The 22,781-nt window shown below is 56.8% G+C and overlaps 1 protein-coding gene across 1 annotated transcript; it reads left to right on the forward strand.

The window, feature by feature from the left end:
• Positions 1-504: 504 nt before the first annotated feature.
• Positions 505-18,115, forward strand: TAMALIN (trafficking regulator and scaffold protein tamalin). The gene is made up of 8 exons (XM_032785664.2): positions 505-614; positions 8,818-8,867; positions 14,212-14,266; positions 15,070-15,172; positions 16,114-16,207; positions 17,004-17,070; positions 17,156-17,222; positions 17,436-18,115. The coding sequence occupies exons 1-8, from the start codon at positions 564-566 to the stop codon at positions 17,897-17,899; spliced, it is 951 nt and encodes a 316-aa protein (XP_032641555.2). The 5' UTR covers positions 505-563; the 3' UTR covers positions 17,900-18,115.
• Positions 18,116-22,781: the final 4,666 nt, after the last annotated feature.

Here is a 22,781-nt window from a genome sequence, read left to right on the forward strand (position 1 = left end):
TATGTTAGGGGGAGGGGTTTTCTGAAAGGGGTGGGGTTTATGGGCCATAGGGGAAGTTTCCCTGGAAGGAGGTGGGCTCCTGGGGTGGTTTCTGAGCTGGGGCCCAGCTTTACTCGCAGAAGGGGCGAGGTTTGTGAGCCCAGGACGGAGTTTCCCTGAACGGGGGCGTGGCCTCCCATCTTTAGAGGCGGGGCGTCCGTGGAAGCAGGCGTGGCCGCTCCCTGCGTCGGGATTGGTGGATTTGATCAAAGGAGCGTGGCCTCCCCGCCCCGGGGGCGTGGCGCAGCGCAGGTCCCTGTAAGAAGGGGCGTGGCCTCTCCCTGCCGGGGCGGGGGCCTGTGTGGAAGAGGGCGTGTCCCCCGCCCGGTGGGCGTGTCCTCCGGCGGCTCCGCCCCCCAGGGCCGATATAGCCTCGTGTGCCGGCGGCCCTCGCCCCACGCCCCGCTATGACCCTGCGGCGGCTGCAGCCCAAGGAGGAGGATGCGGCGGGGGTAGCTGCCCTGGACCCGGGACCCGCAGGGGGCGGCCCCTTCCCGGCACTGGGCGGCTGCCGGGCGGCCGAGATGTATCGGGCGCTGGCGGCCTCCGGGGGCACCTTGCCCCGGGCACGCAAGGTACGGACCGGACCGGACCGAGCGCCCCTCCTTCCCCCGACCCAGGACCGGGACCGAGCGCTCCCTCCCCAGCGGGAACCGGGACCGAGCCCCCTTCTCCCTGCCCCGAACCGGGACTGAGCGTCCCCCCCCCTTCTCGGGACCGAGCCGCTCCCGCGTCCGGGTCCTCCCCTCCCCCTCTCGGGACCGAGCCCCCCTCCCCCGACCGGGAGCGGGACCGAGCCCCCTTTCTCCCCACCCCGAACCGGGACCGAGACCCGACGCCCTCCCCGCCGACCGGGACCGGGACAGAGCCCCTTCCCCCCCACCATCCGCGTCCGGAACCGGGCCGAGTCTTCCCCTCCACGACCGGGGCCAGGAACGAGCCCCCTCCCTGCCCCTTAGAAACTCCCCCCCCGACCGAGCCCCCCCTTTCCCCACCGGGACCGAGCCCCTCCGACCCCACAGGCTATGGACCAACTGCCGCGTGACCCCCCCCCTCCCCCAGCAGGGACTTTGCTCCTCCCTGGGTGCAACCTTGTGTTATCCCAGTGCATCACCTCCCCACCCATGGTGTGTGGGATGCAGGGAAAGGCTGTGGGTTTCCCTTGGTCCCCAGGGACCCGCCAGCCCTAGGGCATGTCCCTCTTGTGCTGTAATGCCACCCCGGCCCTATGGCACCCCCAGGGTCAGCTTCCCCTAACTGAGACTCAGCCGTCGGAGAGCATCCAGTGCTGGGGGCGCTGAGATGAGTGCCTCTAAATCCTCCTGCTTTAGGGCCTGAACTGACCCCAGCAGGGTGGGCATTAGGGGGAAGCAGCGACAGGGCGGGCAGGCTTCCCCGTACCTGCTCCCTGCAGGTGTTCTTGCATCTTCTGAAACAGCCCCTGCCGGGGATGGGCCACTGGGCTAGCCGGGCCACTGCTCTGAGCGGGCAGTTCCTGGGAGCAGATTGCCAATGCAGATAACTTGTCCCCCTTGTTGATCATCAGACTCGGAATGGCTTGAGTTCTGTGTAACCTGGAGAGGAGGAGATGGGGGGGGTAACTTTTTGCATGTCAATCAGTGGTATGTTCCACTTAATGCTTAGAGACGCTGATGGGTTAAACTCATCTCTCCAGAGAGCCAGTTTGTGGTGGCAAGTTACAAAGATCTGCTGCAGTTCTGGCTCTGTGCTGGTTTCCTTCCTGCCCCTCACCAGTAACAAAGGCAATGAAGGAAGCTAGTTGGTTTTGTTTTTTATAGTTATCTCTAGGTCATTTCACTCCCAGCTTTTCATGCCCTAGCCCAGTGCCACAATGCTTGGGTTGTAAACATTGCAGGGAATTGTTGGGTTTTAAACCTAACTTCTCACTGGAACTCTTCTTTTAAAAAAGAAAAAAACCTCAGAATTTTCCACTGACCTCTGTACAAGCTGATTGTGCACGATGTTTAAATGTGAGGCTTAAATCTGACATGATGCATTCCAGTGGAAAGAGAACACCTTAGGATCATTACGTGGCTATGGTCACTGAAAAGTTTGTGCAACATAGAGGAAAATAACTTTAAGAAACTTCACCTCTCGTGTCCTGAGAGACGTTCTGTCTGAGGCCGTCAATGGACTGCTTTGGCTGGTCCCTGGAAAAAGCCCCTGGCGTTCCATGTAAAAGGGTTGCCTCCAAAACTGGGGCTTACGTTGGTAACTGGCTTAGTCTGCTGGGCGTGATGGGAAAGTAAATACTAGGGTGCTGGAAAGTGAAGTGTTTGAAATGTCTTAGTTTAGAAAGTTTGCTGTGTCCTGAACCAAGTTATCAAAACTTTCCTGAGAGAGAACTGGCTGTCGGTGGGAAAGAAAGGGCCGAGTCGGCAGAACTACGGGAGCATAGCTGGCAGTCTGCTGTAGTGTGAGCATTCCTATCTCGTCAGCATCTATTTGTGTCAAAAGCACTTATACAGGGTTCTGGGTGCCTGTGCACATGCTAGAAGTCAGATGAGCATAGGGACAAGCAGCCGTAACACTCTCCCATCTGCCCCAAAACAGACGTTGTCTCTCACAATATAAATTGTCCCTATAATCAACTTGCCATCAATAAAAACAACAAGGAGTCAGGTGGCACCTTAAAGACTAACAGATTTATTTGGTCATAAGCTTTTATGGGTAAAAAACCTATGCCCAGATAAATCTGTTAGTTTTTAAGGTGCCACCAGATTCCTTTTTGTTTTTGTGGATACAGACTAACACAGCTACTCCCTGCTACTTGCCATCAATAGTTGACTTTGATATCCCTCAAACTGCAGGGGTTTAATCAGGTCACATCAAACCCCTCAAATTCCACCTGGAAAAGGAACTGGAAGCCAGGACCTGTTCTGGAGCACTGTGGCCAGTGCTTCAGGGGAGGCCATAAAACCCACAATGTCCCCTAGCTGTGCAGATTTCCAAGTGACAAGCAGGGGAGGAGAAATTCCTTCCTGATCCCAGCTGGCAGCCATGACCAGAAGCATAAGGATTGATTACTCTTATAATGTTCACCTAAGTATTGGGGCAATGGATGCTGTTTTTCATACCCTTCCTACAGTACCAGTGCTTTGCAGGCAAAGCAAGGTCCTAAGAACATGCCGACCAAGTTAGACACAGCACAGCAAGGGGTGGGATGGGGGTTAGGGTCAGAACACAGGCTGTGCTTTAGTATGAACACCCCTTGTTGGCTGCAGTTCAATGTTCAGTCCTCTTCTGACAGCTGTTGAAACCACTTGCTTCCTTTAGTAATATCCTCTAGCGGGGAGTTCACCGGTCAGTTATGTGAGACGCAGGCCCTGGAGCTGTGTTGTGTGTGAAGGCATTACTGGAGAAATAGGGACTTGCTTCCTCCCAGCTTCCCCATCCCTGTGGCAGCCTGAAACACTCACTGCTGTTCACCAGGAACACTGAATGCACAGCTCTTGGTGGAGCCTCACTCAGGCTGCAAGTTCTTAAGTGATCAGCTTTTGGGAGCATGTGATTGTGGGGTGCCTGTGACAGCACAGCAGGCTTGGCTCTGGGTACCATGGTGTCACAGCCGCTTCAGGACACATTAACACAATTGTCCAGGAAGCATGGAACATAATGAAACAATTGATGGAGAGACAAAGAAACAAATGACTTCTCAGGTTCCCTATTTTAATAAGCTTTTCTAAATGAGGGTGGTGAACGTGTGTGAGGTCAGGAATGGAGCTGTGGAAACCATGTCTAGTTGCGTTTTTGATCTCTGTGGCTAAGCCACATCAATGCAATGCTGGGGTGACGGGGGTGGTTTTTTAGGTGCTGTCTATGTAGTCAGAGGTGTCAATAGCTGCCGAAGAGCAAAGTGGATTTCTCTTGTCTCCTGCCAAGACAGAAAAACTGTCACCTAAATATGGATGCTGGAATCTCATATGGTTGTGGGGGATTTATGTACCCGTGAAGTTATGCTGTTCCCCCCTCGGTGCCCATGTAGAAAGCAGAGTTTGCAGCCCTGGCTGAGAACTCCTATGTCACAAGCTGAACCAGTTGAGAGTGAATGATACAGATGCACCAACCTGTTGCTCTAACAGCCTCTTGTCTGATTCAAGCCCGGTGCAGAACTGGGGATCAGGGCTCTCGGGGTCTGCACCCAGCACTGCCGCCGACTGGCTGTGACCCTGAGTAGGGCATGTCCCCAGCCAGAAAGCAGGATAATACTGCTCTGCACGTTCCTCTGGCTCCCCTGGGTGAAGAGCACTAGAGGAGCGGGGTGCTGCTGGGTGCAGACTGCTAGTGCTGGCTCTGAGCGCTCAGCCAGGGCCGCTGAGATCACAGTCTGAGTGAGGCAGATCAGACAGGATGTGCTGGGAGGCCGGCAGGAGTTTTGATTCCAGGGGCCAGGAGGGAAGGCACCTGGGAGGGTTCTGAAGGCAGCGGGGGTTGACTTGGCAGGACAGAGAGGGCGGGAGGCATGGAGACTGGGGGGGCAAAGCAGCAAATGGCCATTGAGGCTGGGGGGGGGGGTGGGGCAGCAAGACTGGCCATTTTGCCTTTAGCTGGCCGTGCTCCGGTCCCCCGGTGCGTGGGAGCTCTTGGCCCTACACTTGGACTTTTTCTAGGACTCTGTGTGCTTTACGCACTCGTTCTTGGGCATGACACGGGCTCCTGGCTGCTCAGAGCCTGTGGGGGACGCCCCTTCCGTGCTGAACCAGCGGCTGGCGCCCAGGTCTGAGGCGTTGCACAAACTTTCCCAGCCATCCCTCTCAAAGCAAGTGAGACTTTCAGTCTCGCAGAGGAAGCTTCCTGAAAGTGGCTTGGGGCTAGATGGGGCGGAGAGAGGGAGGAACTGAGTCTGGTGTTGCTAAGAACTTCAGAAGAGAAGTGAATCTAGAGGCTAGTGCTCTGCCAAGAAACTCTAAGTTTACTAGGAGGTCATGGATGTAACTTCTGCAGAGTTGCCCTCTTAGCTCCCTGGTTCCTGAATTTCCTGGTGGGGAGGAGTGGGGTGGAATAGTTTCCACATCAAACTTCCTGGGAGGGGTGGGGGTTACTGCTGGAGGGGATGGCTTGATGCTGTGATCATCACGTTTGAAATGGTTGGACATCCTGGTGCAGTGGGTTCCAAGCCCAGGAGATGATGCCATTCCAAGTTCTGGAGCTGGCAGAAGGAACGGTCGAAAGGCTGCCAAAGCAAAAGGGGGCAGCAGGCCTTGTGTTTGTGCCAGAGGCAAATACGACCTAGACAGCATCAGCCAGAATAGGGCTTCAGTGCGTCTGGGGCAGGTGTCCAGGGGGTTGGCTGCACAGTGCATTGGGTTTACTCCTTTGCATCCACTTAGCTTCTCAGAACCTCTGGAGGACAGAGACGTGTTCTGGGCAGGTTAGAGTGGGCAGACCCAGCACTTCTCTGCTTGGATGCGAATGATGATAACCTGCCTTCCCCTGATCCTTTACACAAATCTCTCTCCTCCCCCACCCCCCGTTGTGCCTCCCAACACTATCCTTCACCCCCAAGCCAGTTGCACTCCAGTGGCTTGTGTGCACGGTCTGGGGTCTGCCAGGCTGAAACTCAGCTGTGCAGAAACTTGAAGAAAGCTGGATAGTCGCAAACAAGGCCCCACCCAGGGACTGGTGCCTCCAGCCCCAGGCAGGAAACTAGCTCTGCAAGTGAGTGGATGAACCCTGTGGTTTGTTTATGGAGCTGTCAGGGAGCAGGACCGGCACATTTCACTTTCAAAACCTGGATTTCCATAGGAGGCACAGATCCATTTGCATGGTCAGTTTCGATGTAAATTTATCAGCACCTGGCTCCTCCGAGCACAGAGCTCCCTCTTTTTGGGGGAGTAGGGGGCAGATTAAATTTCCACCTCTGACTCTAGCACGTCTCAGCTGGGGAGGGCAGCCCTGGCAGGTGTGGCCCATCGTTACCCACCTGCCACCCCAGCAGAAGTAACAATGCGCCAGCCACAGGGCATGGTGTCCGTCGGTGCTGCCTCAGGCTCCGTGTTAGAAGCACATGTTTGCACAAGAGTCTGTTTAATTACACGTGGGGACACCAAGTCCTTGGTCGCTGCATAATGGTTTGATTCTGCAAAGGACCAAATGAGGGGATAATGTTTATCATTGGAGAGAAAAGTAGCTGCTCTCAGCTGGCTGCTGTTTGAAGCTGCCTCGCTCTGCTCCGCTCAGGAAGGGCTGTGACCGGGCCTCTGGAGTATTTATTTATTCATTCTCTGTGCCGTGCAGGAGCTTGGAGAACCCTGGCGGTTGCGGTGGCTGGCCGGCCGGCTCGCATGCTTAGCTGCGTCTCTGACTGGGCTTGCTTTGTGCACGCGTCCTGCCCGCTAGCACCACGGAATTGGCTGGGGCGGCGTTCGGCAGATGGCAGCCCAGCCAGTGGAGCCCATGGGGCAGCCCTTCCTAGGAGTGTAGATAAGGCAGTGGCAGGAAGATGAGCCCGACTGGGCAGGGTGCTAAGGGGGGGTACGCTGGGCTGAGGGTGCAGTCGAACCCCCGGGGGAAGACGGAGGCTTTGGCCAGCGATCGAGGGAGCTTGAGGCAAGGCTCTAGTCCATGTTTACTTTCAAATCGAATTCCACTTGTGTGGGGTGGGGACGGCTGGGCTTTTCAAAGGCAGTTTAATAAAAACCCGCTGTCTGCTTCTTGGCCGCTGCAAGCGGGGACCGGGTTGAACCAAAGAGCAGCAAAAAAAGACACTTGGTGACAAAGCCCCGTCTTTATAGTCAGCCGCTACTTATGCCTTGGCCAAGATGTCTGAAATTCTTACGGCTGACTATGAAGTGGGTCCCGGGGCCGCCCACCTCCGGGTGATCCATTGATGCTAATTCATCTGGCTCGTCTGCCTTGCTGCTGCCTCCAATCAGGCGTTGGTTCTCCATTTTTTAAATGATCAACAATGAGGGGGATTGTTGAATTTTGCATTAAAAATCTGACTTTAGAGGAAAACAAAGAGGCTTTCTGTCTGCGGGGCTTTCATCTCCCAGCATCACAGAGCGCTTGCCACAGCACGCGATGCACAGAACGTGACAGGAGCCAGCTATTCTGTTTGACGTCAGACCGGCGACAAGTGTCAAACAGATGCAAGCTCCAGCTTAAACCAAAACATGATTCGATCTGTCCCCTGGTGCAGCTCTGGCCTGGTGGGCCCTGCTTGCGGCCAAAGCGGAGCCTGGTCTTTGTCCTCTGTAGCACATCTTGTTCCCAGGTGCTTCGCAGACTCTGTCAAAATGCAGCTGCGTCTGGGGTGAGGTGCAGCCACTGTTGAAATGACCCATCAGCGCTGCACATTCTGGAATCTAGTGTGCCGTTTCCCTGGGGGGGCAGTTGCCCAGCTGACATTTCCCGAGGTTGCTGGCCTCGCAAAGAGGGACGGTGGGATCCGAAAGCACAGCAGGGCCTTGGTGTCTCATCTCACCCAAAGGGCAGGGCACCCGGCAGTGCAGTCTGCTCCCTAGCATTGGGCTGGGGCGGGAATGGAGCTCAGGATGTGTCTGGCTTGATGCCTCCTGGGGCTGTTGGCAGGTCCTCCAAGGCGAGTAGTGACTGGCAGCTCGCAGGCCCAGGCAGTGCCAAGGGGAGCTTCTCCGGGGTCCCTCTCCACTGCAGTAAGAGCCCCACGGCTTGGCCCCGGCTGACTCAAGCTGCAGGACTGAACCTTGCAGTGGAGCTGTTCAGGTTCAGGCCCTGGCTCTGAAACCCTGCGAGGGCCTGAGCTCCAGCCCCCGTGTGCACTGCTCCGTCTGAGCCCCGCGAGCCGGAGTCAGCTGACCCAGCGCTGCAGGTTTCTATTGTGGCACTAGGTGGTTGATTTCAGGAGTAAAGAGCTGTGACTTGTCTTGCTGCTGGAGCCTGGCGCTCCCCATCAGGGCAGCTGCCATGGGGCTCTACTGGTCACCGAGCGGGAGGTGGATGCTGCAGAGCCAGAGGCGCCACATTGGAAGGGGTCTTAAAACACCTGCTTAAACTGGGCAGAGTCTGCTGGTGCCCATCTGGGATGTAGCAGCTGGACAGGAGTGGCTGCCTGACCCCGAACAGCTCCAAAGGGGCAGAGCCCAGCCCCTCTTTCCAGTGCCCCTTGAGCCCTTTCTAAGGGCCAGCGGGAGCTGCGGAGGGAGGTGGATTTTACACTTCGTTGTGTAGGGTGCTGGTGCAGCGATTGTGCCTTGACCAATCTGTGGCTTGGGAAAAGGGGAGCTCTGTCCGGGTGCCCTGAGTTCACGAGGACATCACACAGGGTGGATCTTGCCTGTATGCTGGGCAGCAGCCCTGTGGGAAGGCAGAACCTGCCGCCCCTCCCTCCCACATTCACACATGCCCTGCAGCGAGGGCCCAGGATGGCACTGGCTCTCCATCTGACACTTGGAATCCTTGGGGCCTGGCCCAGCCACTGAGCTGCTGTGTGACTGGCCAGGCTGGGTCAGACCTGAGAGTCCCTCCAGTCCTGGGTCCTGGCTCCAGCAGGGGCCAGCCAGACTGAGGTCAGCCCCCGGCTTGCTGGGCTTTATATCCCTGTTAGCTGTGATCGCTGGGCAAGGTCACTCCCTCTCTGCCAGCCCCCGGCGGCAGGGAAGCAGGGCTATGGGGCTCACTTGGAAGGTGATGTGGAAGGGCCATGTGCTCCGTCGCCTGGCAGTTCTGCAGCTAACGCTCTGGGGTCCTGGGGGGAAGCATCTGCACTTGCATGCCGGCGTGGGGGGGAATGGGTTGGAGGGTCTAACATTGGTGTGTTTTCTCGCTCTCTCCTAGGGCTCTGGATGCCGATGGAAATCTCTGAGCCAGTCCCCGGAGCAGCACCGGTAAGCCACACCGCTTCCTTAGTCCAGACAATAAGCAGGGTCTGGTCTCAGCATGGCAGCCTCCTTCCCCCTCTCCCAGCCAGAGCAGCCTCTGGCTACTCATTAGCATCTCAACAGGCTCATAAAAAGCAGCCTCCAGCTTCTGATCAGCTCTTGGGTTTCGGCCATTAACACTCAAGGGCACTTACCCCCAGGTGTGGCTGTGACGCCAGGCAGTGCCTACTCCTCAGTGGTCCCAGACCAGGCATGCAAATGGACTTGTGGTCTGTGGGGCTAGGCCAGGGCAGGGGGTAAAGGGAACAGCCCCATAGTGGCCTGCCAGCAAGGGAGGGAGGCTGATTGTAAAAAAACAAACAAAATAACCCAACCTAATATCAAAGAGAAGTTCCATGAATTCCTAAAGCTTCAGGGAAGTTTAGATGTTCCCTCTCATTCCAAACGCAGCTGCACTGGGCTTGAGCAGGAACATTGGTTCCCTCCGTGCTCTCGACCCCTGCGAACGGGCCAAGCCAAGTGGGGATGCCAGGAGTGAACCAGCATCAGGGGGCAAAGTCAATTAGTGCCTCAGAAGTGTTCCGTTGTAACGAGCTCCCCGGCTGGGGGTAGGCGGGTGTGCTGAGGGGCCATTGGGCTGGGGACTGACGTTTAGCTTGGCCCTGTGGGAGTTTATAGAATCATAGAACAGGAAGGAACCTCGAGACAACATCTAGTCCAGTCCCTTACGCTCCTGGCAGGACTAAGTATTATCTAGACCATCCCTGACATGTTTGTCTAACCTGCTCTTAAAAATCTCCAATGATGGAAATTCCACAACCTCCCTGGGCAATTTATTCCAGTGCTTAACCACCCTGACAGTTAGGGAGTTTTTCCAAATGTCCAACCTAAACCTCCATTGCTGCAATTTAAGCCCATTGCTGCTTGTCCTATCCTCAGAGGTTAACAACAACAATTTTTCTCCCTCATTCTTGATAAGTTTCAAGTACATAAAAGGGTGTTACAGGTCCCCTCTCAGTCTTCTCTGCTCCAGACTAAACAAGCCCAATTTTTTCAATATTCCCTCCTTGATCATGTTTTCTAGACCTTTAATCGTTTTTGTTGTGTTTCTCTGGACTGTCTCCAATTTGTCCACATCTTTCCTGAAATGTGGTGCCCAGAACTGGACACAATACTCCAGATGAGGCCTAGTCAGCGTGGAGCGGAGCGGGAGAATTACTATTCATGTCTTGCTCACAATACTCCTGCTAATACAGCCCAGAATGATGTTCACTTTTTTTGCAACAACGTTACACTGTTGACTCATATTTAGCTTGTGATCCACCATGACCCCCAGATCCCTTTCCGCAGTGCTTCTTCCTAGACAGTCATTTCCCATTTTGTGTGTCTGCAACTGATTGTTCCTTCCTAAGTGGAGCACTTTGCATTTGTCCTTATTGAATTTCATCCAGTTTAGTTCAGACCATTTCTCCAGTTTGTCCAGATCATTTTGAATTTTGATCCTATCCTCCAAAGCACTTGCAACTCCTTCCAGCTTGGTATCATCTGCAAACTTTATAAGTATACTCTCTATGCCATTATCTAAATCATTGATGAAGATATTGAACAGAACCAGACCCAGAACTGATCGCTGTGGGACCTCACTCATTATGCCCTTCCAGCATGACTGTGAACCACTGATAACGACTCTCTGGGAATGATTTTCCAACCAGTTATGCACCCACCTTATAGTAACTCCATCTAAGTTGTGTTTCCCTAGTTTATTTATGAGAAGGTCATGCGAGACGGTATCAAAAGCCTTACTAAAGTCAAGATATACCACATCTACCACTTCTGCCCTATCCATAAGGCTTGTTACCCTGTCAAAGAGAGCTATCAGGTTGGTTTGACACGATTTGTTCTTGACAAATCCATGCTGACTGTTACTTATCTCATTATCTTCTAGGTGTTTGCAAATTGATTGCTGAATTATTTGTTCCATTATCTTTCTGGGTACAGAAGTTAAGCTGAATGGTCTGTAATTCCCCAGGTTGTCCGTATTCCCTTTTCCAGTCTTACGGAATCTCTCCCGTCTTCTATGACTTCTCAAAGATAACCACTAATGGCTCAGATATCGCCTCAGTCAGCTCCTTGAGTATTCTAGGATGCATTTCACCAGGCCCTGATGATTTGAAGACATCTAACTTATCTCAGTAATTTTAAACTTGTTCTTTCCCTATTTTAGACTCTGATCCTACCTCGTTTTCACTGGCATTCACTGTTAGACGTCTAGTTGCCACCAACCTTCTTGGCGAAAAGTCATTAAGCGCCTCTGCCGTTTCCACATTTTTCTCTTATTGCCTTTCTCTCCTCATTGAGTAACGGGCTTACTCCATCTTTGGTCTTCCTCTTGCTTCTAATGTATCTGTAGAATGTTTTCTTGTTACCCTTTATGTCCCTAGCTAGGTTGATCTCATTTTGTGCCTCGGCCTTGTTAATTTTTTCCCTACATATGTGGTGTTTGTTTATATTCATCCTTTATCATTTGACTGAGTTTCCACTTTTTGTACGACTCTTTTTTGAGTTTTAAATCACCAAAGATCTCCTGGTTAAGCCAGGATGGTCTCTTTCCTGTGCAGTGGGATAGTTCTGCACACCAAGGTGTTGGAAAGGTCTGCAGTTAGCGAGGGATTGGAGCCTACAGGGCGGGGGGTGTTGCAGGGCTGAGGACCTGACTGTCAGAGGGTCTGAACACCTTCCAGGGGGTGAGTCTCGAGCACTCCCAGAAATCCCGCCTGCATATCATAAAACCAAGGCTGCGTGCCAGGAAAACCATTAACCATTTGGGCTCTGGACACAAACCTGCTGAAAAGCTCCAGAGGCTGCAGCTCCTCTCAGAGCATTGGATTTCCTCTCGCTGGCTTTTATCCCAGCCTTCCTGGGGTTTCAGGGCTACCATTCACCACGCAGTCCCACCAGGTTAGAAGCTGCAAGCACCGATCAGGACTGGGCCTTTAGCAAGGCCATGACAGCAATGAACGAGTGGCAGAAGCGTATGTGTTTGAACTGCAAAGAGAAGTCTATAAATAAAAGCTATTTTGAGCGCTTAGCCGGGGCAGGTGATTGCGTGGGGGCAGGGGGAAGTGATGAATTTTCTTTACCGGACGGTGAAATTCTCCCACGTGAAATAAGACCCATTATGAGCCAGATGAGCAGCTGGGAGCCCTCCAGCAGAGCTTGTTAAATGCCTGCTCACATCGCACGTGAGCTGGTAAATGGCCTGTGGAACAGCAGCCGCCTGAAGGTGTGGGGATTGTTTCCCTTTGCAAGGCTGACACCAGAGCTGGGAAAGGGCCCCTCAGATTTTGTGCTGCTGGCGGCTGCTGCTGTCCTGTCTGATTGGGGCAAACCGGGGGTGTGCTGGGGGCTTTTCCTCTCCTCGCACGCTGGTTCCTGCCTTTGCAGGGGCTGGGCTCCGATCCAGGGAGGTCTCTCCTCTCCAGCCTCCATGGCGCATGGATAATTAAAGCCGCCTTTGAATTTCTGTTACAAGTGCCAGAAGGATCCAGCTGGCAGCCAAGTCGCTGTCTCTAGGACGTGGACCCTTTTGAGGGGGCTTTGGACAAATCCCAGCCCTCGACCCCTCAGTGTGGGGTCCTGCTGGAGCATGAGTGGTGCTCGGGACCTGATTTGTCCCAGGCTGCAAACCAGCTGTACGTGGTGGTGTCCTAACTCACCCATGCGACCCCCCAGCCTTGCTGCTTCCCAGGGCTCGGGCTGTCCCCTTGATGAGGCTGGCAAGGCCATTAGCTAGAGTCAGTGGGACGGCTGGAAGGGCAGCTCTTTTCCTGCTGGGTACACGTGGAAGAAGGTGCATCCACTTTGAGAAGGGGCACCCGGGTTTAATTATAAACCGAAGGGTTTGTCTGCTTTGGGAGTCTGGGCGGTGGAGACGTGCTGCCGCTGGCTTTAAAGCGGGGCTTGCAGCTGGGTAACAGGTCTGCACTGGAAGCCCAGACGCGGGTGGGGAGGGAGTTACACTGGTGCAAGTGGTGCTTTACCCTCGTAGACGTGTTCCACTAGTGTAGTGTTAACACTGGCGGGTTGCATTAGTAGCGATGCTGCAGCAGAGATCCCAAGTCCCCCAGACAAGCCGCCTTCTTGGGAAAGTAAAACCTATCACAGCCCTGATGGGTGCCAGAAGTAGGGCCAGCAATCCAGGCTCCTTCCAGCAGAGACTAGGATGGTAACCCTTGGGCAGCGCATGGTGGGCAGGGCTTGTGAGCCATCCCATGTCACGTCTTCCAAGGCTTTCTGCCAGGGCTGCGCCACTGTCCCCATTTGCAGTGGGGGGGACATGAGGTGCTGAGAGGTTAAGGGATATTCCCAAGTTCACAGCACCAGGCAGTGTCAGAGTCGGTTTCCTGACAGCAGCGATTATCCTCGGTGCTCCTCCAGGTTTGCCGATAGCTCCTTTATCTCTGTGCCTCCTGACGCCCCGGAGAAGGCCCAGTGACTCATGCTGAATGTGGGGGAGAGCTGTTCTGCGAAGGCTTAATTCAGTGAAAACATTGAACAAGCTGCTTGGCCAAGGGGCACGACGCGCTTTCCTGCCTGCATTGTTCTGGAGCACAAGAATAAACCCATTTGGAGTGTAATTGCTTAGCTGCAGGCAGGAGACCCTTATGCAACTTGTTAAATAACACGCTTTGGGGAGCATCGGGGCCAACCTGCTGGTGGCTGTGAAATGAGGTGGCCTGCGAGGTGGGGCCTGATGCTTGGTATGCAGAGCCTGGCAGGTAGTTAGGGTGGATTCCCCTTTCGTGTTGGGAGTCGGGCCCACGCTGAAGTCACCATGTCTGTGTCACTGTCTCTTCCCCCTCCCGCCCCTCGCTGGGGAAGCTGTATAATTAAATGTGGCCCTGGCCTCAGATCATTCCTGCTTTAAACCCGGGAGCTGGGACTCCTGGCTTCTAGCCCCAGCTCTTGGAGGGATTGCAGTCCAGTGCCTGGAGCCGGGGGACCAAGAGCTTAGACTCCTGGGTCCTCATCCTGGCTCTGCTATTGACCTGCTGTGTCACCTTGGGCAAGTCACTTAACCCTTCTGCACTGGCTTAAGGCCCATGGGAGAGAAGAGGTGTCCCTGGGATTTGAATGGGTTTTGTGACAAGGGGGGTTGAGTTGGTAGCCGTGCTCCATGCTGGCGAGACACCGCTGGGGTGGGGGGATATCACCGGTGCTGCAGGGAACAGTAGCAGTGACACGGGTGAGATGCTGCCCTGGGGGCCGTGGCTCTGTTCTGGGCACGCAGCCATGGGCGGGGTGGAACAGGGAGTCTCAGACTGCTGCTGATGACCCTTTCTCTCCCCAGGAAGGTGATCACGCTGGAGAAGGAGGCAGAGGAGACATTTGGGTTTGAGATCCAGGTGAGTGCCCCCCACACCCAAGGGCAGAGAAATCAGCTGGCACTCGCTCTAAGAAGACCGACCTCAAATGGGATTTGGATCATGGTTCTACCCGGCAGGCCCCCTGGGGACCAAGGGCTGCCTCTCCTAGCCGTTCCTCCTGGCTGGTGGTGCCGGGGGCTAGCCAGTGTGTTGGGCAGCCAGGTGTGGCTGTATCAGCCCCAGCGGTGCAGTTAGCAGCCATTCCTGGGGGTAGGGGGTGGGTTGCCCCATGCTCGGCTGTTGCAGGCAGCACTGTTCCCTAGAGCAGTAGCGTGCTTGCGGGGTGGAGGAGTTGCCCTGCTTTCAGTGATTTCAGACTAGACCTTGCTCTGCATTCACAGTATTTTTAAACTGCATCTGAGCCAGAGTTTATTTTTAGCAGCGATGATGTCGAAGTTACAGAAACCGCCCCCGACTCAGTCACGGTTCAGATGGCGGGAGGGGGCCGGCAGCTCACGCAAAGCAGCCATCTGGAGCGGGCTGGGTTTGGGGGCCCATGTGGGGGCTCCCGTCACTGTGCGTTGCTAAGCACTATGCAAAGGTTGGTTAAATATGGAACGTTTGGGGTGGTGGCTCCTGACGTGCAGGGACGCGGAGCTGGAGGGAGGCAGCGTAGGCAGTCCCTGGATTCTCAACTGTAGCAGGGATCTGGGGAGGTAACGTGGCACTGGGAGTTGGATGGTGCTAACCTCGGGGCTGGAGGCTTCCTGTGTATCTCGCCGGCCAGCCAGTGCTCGCTCAGCCCTTCCCACTAACGAACTGGCGGCTGCTGCTCATTCCAGACCTATGGACTCCACCACCAAGACAAGAAGAGTGTGGAAATGTTCACCTTTGTCTGCCGTGTCCACGAGGGGAGCCCAGCCCAGTTAGCGGGGCTCACACTCGGTAAGTGCATCGTGCCAGCTCCCCGGGGCTTGATCTCCATCTCACACCCTGGGGCGGGATGAGGTACAGACCGGGGGGGGGAGGCTGTTGGACCCAGGCATTCAGTGGGCTGAGGGACCCAGGCATCCTGGCTCTCAGGGGCAGACCCATATTTCTCTAACAGTAGTGTTCACTGGTTAAAGGTCAGTAGAATAGAAGTAACCAGAGCTGCCGAGTGGGAGGAGGAGAACTGAGAAATAGTTTGGGAAAAGGCAGCTCCCTGCGTGGTGCCTGGGTGTCAGCCCCTCTGCCCTTTCTTGGCCTTGCGTTGTTTGACTGACCCCCAGGGCTGCAGGGCCCTGGGAAATGACGGGTCTCTGGCGCGAGGGGGAAGTCACAAGCGCTGCCCTTCACAATCACTTCTGTTAGATGCAGCCCCTGGCGGGTGCCAGCCACACAAGCAGTGTCCCCCGCCTTATCACATCACCGCACGTGCCACGGCCTGGTGCTGTGCAGCCCAGCGCAGGAAGTGACTCCGCAAAGTTCACTGGAGCATGGGGCCTTCCATGAGCAGACAGAGTGGAGTGGGGTAGCTCTGAGCTCTGCCATGCACTGGTTCTTGTAATGTTCCCGGCCAGCCAGATCCAGCTGGGAGCCAGGACTCCTGGGTTCTCTCCCTGGCCCGGGGAAGGGGTTGGGGGCTAGTGGTTAGAACTGTGGCAACTGGGAGCCAGCACTGTGAGTTCTTCTCCAGTTGTGCCCTGAGTTTAACCTGGGGAAAGTCCCTTCTGTGCCATGTGGCTCAGGCTGCCCTGCCCCCTCTGTGCAGGGCTCAGGGTTAGTGTCAGATATCCATGGGGCTGGGAAGTGGGTGGCTGTATCAGCCAGTCCCCTACGGGGGCACCGAGCTAAGGGTCATGCCACTGGCAAGGGCAGCTCTGAGTGCTTTGTCTGCCTCCCAGGAGACACCATCATAGCAGTAAACGGGCTGAACGTGGAGGGCATCCGACACCGCGAGATCGTGGAAATCATCAAGGCCTCCGGGAACGTGCTCAGGTGAGATGCTTGCAGCCGCCCCGGGGGGCAGGAGAGCTGGGTCTGGAACACGTTCCCCGTGCTCGAGGTGGGGATCCACTGTCCCAGTGCTCTGGTGCGTGGCTGGCTTATGGGGCCAGCGGGCAGGAGAGCTGGGGCTGGGATGTATTCCCTGTGCTCCAGGTGGGAGGTGAGGATCTACTGCCCCTGTGCTCTGGTGCCTGGCTGGCTTGTCCTGGAGATGGGGCTGGGCCAGGGGGCAGGAGGAAGCAGCTGGTGCTCACAGGAACTGGCTTCCTCAGAAAACAACCCCTGCCTCAGTGGGACTGGGGGCTGCCTGGCTCCCGAAGCCCAGTGCCTTGCTTAGAGCAGCTCCTGCTCATCCCCCATCTGTGTCCTCTGCCGGCTGGGGGTCTTGTAGCCTGGGGGGACGGGCCACCCTTGGAGTGCCCCACCTGGCTGCGAGGGAGCCCGCTCCAGCTCCGACCCCTTCGCCTGGTAACGAGCTCCTTCCCCTCTGCTGTGGGACCGTGTCAGACCCAAGCTTGGCACCAGGCCCCGCCTCCGGGGGCATGAGGTGGATGAGCTGGTCCCAGGGCAGCCCAAGAAGCCCACCTGGTGACAAGTTGTCCTGTGCTGGGCTGAACTCCAGAGAGTGCCTGGAAAAACATCCAGTGCCTCTTTGCTACAGCAACTTGAAAGTGGGGGTCTGCAGAGGACACCCCCTTTGCTGGTGGGGAACAGGCTGGCGGGGGACCCCTTTCTCCATGGAAGGCTGCGATTTGGTTGGTTGCTACCAGAAGCTGGTCTCTTGCAGGCTGGAGACGCTGTATGGGACGTCCATCCGGAGAGCGGAGCTGGAGGCGCGGCTGCAGTACCTAAAGGTGAGGCTGTGACCTGGAGTGAGCGACCCACCCATCCGCAGCCAGGTCCCCCCAGGCAGCCCTAACTGGCCTGTCTGTCTTGCAGCAAACCCTGTATGAGAAGTGGGGGGAGTACCGCTCGCTGATGGTCCAGGAGCAGAGGCTGGTGCGTGGTGAGTGGGGGCGCCGAGTGCGTGTTTTGCTGTGGGAGTGAAAAGCAGCCGGAGCGGGGTGGGGACCTCCCCATGCTGGGATGGGGCTGGGAGCACACCCAGCCTGCCGGTGAGGGGGCTAGTTTGCTGGCTGACGCCCTGAAGTCCTCACCCGGCTGGCTGCTGCACTGTGCAGTCGTGCCCAGCCCGTTCTAACACCCCTTGTCCCCCCAGGGATTGTGGTGAAAGACCCCAGTATCTACGACACGCTGGAATCTGTCCGCTCCTGCCTGTACAGCGCTGGGCTCGTGAGTGGCTCCCTCTCCTTCGGGAAGATGCTGTCGGGCGCGGGCAGTACCTCCAGCTGCATCAGCACCGCCACCGAAGAGAGCGAGGACTCTGTCTACCAGACCTGCTTCTTTGACTCGGCCGATTCCCTGGACAGGCACTCAGGGCGGGATGGGGGCAGCGCGCCCCTAGCCCTCTCCCAGGGCCGGCCCACTCTGACCCGCAGTGCCAGCGTCAAATGCACCAGCAGCAGCAATGGGGCCGTGGGGCACTTCTGGGACAGGCCAGGTGACCAAAAGAACTGCACAGTCGCGCCTCACAAGAGCAAGCACACCAGCTTCCGGAAACGGCTCCTCAAGTTCATCCCGGGACTGAACCGCTCTCTGGAAGAGGAGGAGAGCCACCTGTAGGGGGTGCTGGCTGCAGGGGTGGAGCACAGGGGACACGGGGGGCCATGGAGCAGCCAAGTTTTACACAGTTTGGTTTATTTATATATTTATTATCCCAGTTGGTGCCGATGCCCTGGCAAAGCGTGGTGCTGGGGCCTGGGTTTCAGAGCTGGGGGGGGGCCTCTGCTGTGAAGGGCACAGGGGATTTTTGCTCCCCCCCACAGGAGGAGAAACATGTAAGGGAATGGGGGGGGGGTAACAGGAGCTGGATCTAGCCCCAGCAGCAGCCTGGGTGCCTGCTCGTGGGAAACTGCTGGAGGAGGGAACTGAGCCTGTCTGCGCAGTTAAGGGGGATTTTCAGGTGTCCTGGGGGAATGGGCCATGGGAGGCCCTTTGCTTCCAGACCACTATGTATGTGACCAAACCCCTCCAATAGCTCTGGGGGCAGATGAGCTGATGGGTCAGAGCTTGTTTGGGGCAGCATCAAACAGGCTCTGCCCTCAGGCCAGTACCATTAGCAGGGAGGCCACAGGAGGAGAGAGAAACTACTCCTTCCTCGAGCAAGAGGCGTGGGAGAGGCTGGCCGTGCCCCTGCTTGTGTCTCCTGGGGTCCAGGCTGCGGTGGAAGCGCAGGACTGTCTGGGAAATAGAGGGATCCTGGTGCTACCCCAGAGTGCTCTGAAGGGAGCAGTAGCCAGCAGGATCTCTGAGCGGGCACCCTCTTCCCCAATGCAGCACGGAGCATCCTGGCCCAGAGAGGTGTGGGGTCCCCTGCCTGCTTTCCCCTGGAAGGCGTCCAGCAGCCAGTGGCTCTGCTCTGTTCCAGCCACATCCTCCTCCCGTCTCTGCAGTGCTGGGGCTCTGCGTGACTTCCTGCAAAGTCTGGTGCTTCTGTGTCAGCCCTATTTATGGCACTGTCTCTCAGCACACAGGTGACTGAACCTGGGGGGTCTGTCTCTCCACCACACCACTCTGCCCGGTGACGCATTGGCTGGAGCGAGAAGATCCCTTTGTAACCGCCTGACGCCAGCAGAACTGCTCAGCCCTCTGGCGTGCGACGGGCCGTCACGTGGCCGGGAGAGACCGCTCGGGCTGCTGAGCACCCTGCAGGATCACACCCATGAGGTGGCTGATGCAGGCGAGCTAGCATCGTACCGGGACGTGTCCGCTCTCTGGAAGGAGGAGTCGGCACTCAGGGACAGCCCTGGCCTGAGAGCGGGATGGGGCTGTACTGGGTGACCTGCGGCCCTTAAGGAAAAGGCTTTACAGCTCCATTTTCACTGGCTGGGGGAGGGGAGAGAACCTGGTTCCATGGAGCAGAGGGGAACTTCTCAGCAAAGCTGGTTCTTATCTCAGGAAATAGCCACAGGAAGAGGGTGGCTCAGCAAGTGAGGGCTCCCTGCTGGATAAAATGGAGCCCCCACCCCCCAAGCAGTGCTAGATAGCAGAGGGGGGGGTGGGGCTGTGGCTGGGACACAGGTGTGGTTAGCTGTGGTGTGGGGGAGTGAGGTTTTGTACAGACACGGACATCGCTGTTAAAATGCTTGGCACAGATTCTGATCAATACAATGAGACTGTTTTGCATCTGTGTGGGGCTGTTGTAATTTCACCTTGGCTCGCTTGCTCCCTGAGATGGGGGAGTGTCCTGAGGGGGGTGGGGATCACAGGACCGGGGGCGAAAGGACTCGCCCCCAAGGTCAGTGGCAGAGCTGGCTATGCAACCCAGGCATCCGGACTCCCAGCCCCATGCACCTGTCACCTTGCATGGGCTGAATGGCTCAGAGGACGTCTCCATTGAGCTCCTGTGTTAGCGCCCCACCCCCCATGAGTGTCTGTCTGGGGGGGCATGCTTAGCCTTCCTGTAAGCTCCTTCCAGCACAGGCCCCGCTGAACTGACCATGTGCTGCAGCCCTCCACTGCACTGTGAATGGAACAAGGGGGGGAGAGGAGAATCCTGCTGCTCAGGACAGGCCTCCTGTCTGTGGGGTCTGCTTCCTGAATTCCCAGCCTGCAGGTGGTTCGGGCCAGCCCCTTGGTCAGAGCTGCTCTCCTCTAGCTCTGCCTGGGGCTGGGAGGGAGTCCCAGTGTTCCTATGGCTAAGCCCTGCGTCCAAGGCAGCCTGGCTCATGTTAGGGCAGGGAGTGGACGCAGGGGAAGTCTTCCCGTCACCCTGGTGCTGCAAGCCAGCTGTGTGCCCTGCTGGACACAGGCTAGGCTGCTCCTGCTCCCAGCTGGGGGAAGCTCTGCAGGGCTAGTGACATGCAGGAGGGTGGGTGGTGCAGACCTGGGGGGTGGATGAGGGGTGGTAACTAGGACACTGCCCCTGCTTCTAAGACCTGCTGAAAGCTGAGCTCCACGGGGCCGGGTGCAGTGTCAGTCCCTGCCCCAGTGAGCTCCCAGTCTGAGCAGACAAAGGTGGGGGAATAACCCCCTCTCGTCCTGGTGGGGAACTGAGACGGTGTAAACTAAGCAGCTTGCCCAGGGTCACCCCTGGAGAGCTGGGATTTGAACTTGGGTGTGAACCCCCTGGCCTGAGGCAGCAGGCAGAAGAGCCTGGACTTGGGAGACCGGTGCGGGGGGAAGGACATGCAGCTGCCTGGAGAAGGCTGCCCCCCAGCTCATCACAGCTTGCTGCAGCAAGGCATTTGAGTGCAATGGGCCTCCCTGGGAAACTTCCTGCTGTAGGTACAGCTGGGGGGGAGCTCCAGGGTGGGAGGGCCTGCCTGATGGGGTGGGGTGGAGGTAGCAGTGAGCCCCCAGCCATGGTGTTTGTGGGGAGACTTGCTCTGAGCTGCTCCCCTGGGTAGCCTAGGCACGGTTCTCCTAACAGCACCTCCTGCAGGTGGAGGGGCAGGGTCTGGGCTCCTGAAGTAGAACTCTTGCCACCCTCCTGCTGCAGCAAAGTCCCGAGGCCGAGCAGGGGGTGGATTTATTCCCAAGCTGCGCAGCCTGGCACACATCTGCCAGCAGCCAGGCCTGTTCTGCAGCCCCCGGCTTCTCTGCTGGAGCAAGTAGCTTCGTGTACAGCACCCAGCGAAGGCTGAGCTTGCAGGCCCTCGGGCTAGGGCAGCCCATCAATCCGCCCTCCCTTCAGGGCCTGAGCCAAGCCACCCCCAAAACCCCCTTCAGATATCTCTCAAAGGGGAACATGATTTGCACCAGCAGGGCCCCCTCTCCTCGGTGCTCCCCTGCCCGTGCACCCCTGAAGCGCATCCCACAGCCCTGCCGTTCCCAGCGGTTTGTTGTTAAATCCATCCTCCTGCTGGCTGCCTGTTGTTTTGACAGCTGCGGGGCCTTGTGCAAAGCAAAGAAGGTGGCCGTGCACTGGCTGGGGCGGGGAGGCAAGTCCCTAGTACGGAGAGGAGAGGTTCTGCCTGGGCGGGCGGCTGAGAATTGCTGGGTCTGATGTTCTCTCCAGAGCCTTCAGGGCTGAACTGGGTCTTGCCTGGATCTCGTGTCAGTGGGTGGGAGTCTGAGCTGGCTCCCCTGCAGGCCAGGGCAATGCCTGTGACCACCTTTAATATGCAGCCTCTAAGGGGGGCGGGGGGGGAATTATCCTGGACTTGGCAAATAAACTGCAGCCATTGGCCTGACACCTCCAAAGGGTTTAGCAGTGGTGGCTAAGTAGATATCACTCACGTTGCCCTGGAGGATGCAAGCAGAGCTCAAGTGTGGGTCATGCTCCCTGTACTGCTAATGGAGGTTCCCCTTCAGCTCAGGTGCTAACAGGGCTGGGGTTTTGGAGCAGGAGAGTCTGAGTTCCAGCCCTGCAGCTGCCACAAGGCTGCAGATCTGTTCTGACCTCTAATCTGTTTTCTAAACCGCTGGAAGTAGCCATGCTGGGATTGCTGGCCTGAGGCTAAGTACATCACCAGGAGCTGCTCCAGGCTCTCAGAAGGGAAACATGCTTACTGCTATTCTGCCTTCTTTATGCATTTAGCTGCTGGAGCAGCTTTCCTGTCCAGAAGCCGTGGGTCCTTGTGCTCATTAGCCCTCAGTACACATTTATAGTAACATGCTCTCTATGCAAAGAAAACTCGCACGGAGGTGACAATAACAGAGCCAAGGCCTTGGTGTTCTGGCTACATTCTAGTCTCCGTAACTACGTCTTACCTGCCTAAACTTCTCCTTGGAGTTTGCATAGGAGATTCCCTGCCTTAAGCTGGTGTGGTCCACAGCTATACCACTCGTGCTCCCCTGAGGCGGCTGCATTTCTGTGGTGGGTGCAAAGGCTCCTGTTAGATGCTGGACACCATGCTCTGGAATCCTCTGGGCCGAAGGCTTGTTAGAAATTTTCCCTTCAATGAGTCGCAAGCAGCTGGAGTGCTGATTAGAGGGTTCTGCGCATGATGAACATTTCTCCTCCATCAGCCGTGCTGCCGGCTCGAAGTCAGGGGGCTCTGCTCCTGCTGGAGGGAAGAGAGGTTGGCGTAATCAGCCTCAGAGCTGTGATGCCTCTCGGATGGTGCCTGATGCTGGCTGGGGTCATTCCCTGGTGACAGCTAAAGGAGCAGGCTTGAGAGAGTTTTCCGTGGCCTGGGGCTCCAGCTGGCAAGCAGACCCACTGCACAGCCTGGGGTGCTGAGGAGGGGGCTGCACTTGGGTTGGTAGGACCCTGCCCTGCTGGGAGCTGCTTTGTAAGTCTGCAGGGAGCTGCCTGCTACTACAGCACTGGGTGTCAGCCCGTGGTCTCAGCAGGGACCCGCCCTCCTCCCCTGTACAGGGGTTTCCAGTCCTCAGCAGGGGGATGCCTTCCAGCTGTGCCCTAAGCAGCATGACTCAAGCTGTCTGGCGGGGTTCGTTCTCTCTCCTCGACCAGGAGAATGGGGTGTGCGGCTCGGGGCTTTCGTGGGGTGTAGAATCAGGAGCCTAATGGTGGCAGTGGCCTGGGTGGGTGAAACCA

Source organism: Chelonoidis abingdonii, chromosome 26 (genome assembly GCF_003597395.2).
Source record: "Chelonoidis abingdonii isolate Lonesome George chromosome 26, CheloAbing_2.0, whole genome shotgun sequence".
Classification (NCBI taxonomy): Eukaryota; Metazoa; Chordata; order Testudines; family Testudinidae; genus Chelonoidis; species Chelonoidis abingdonii.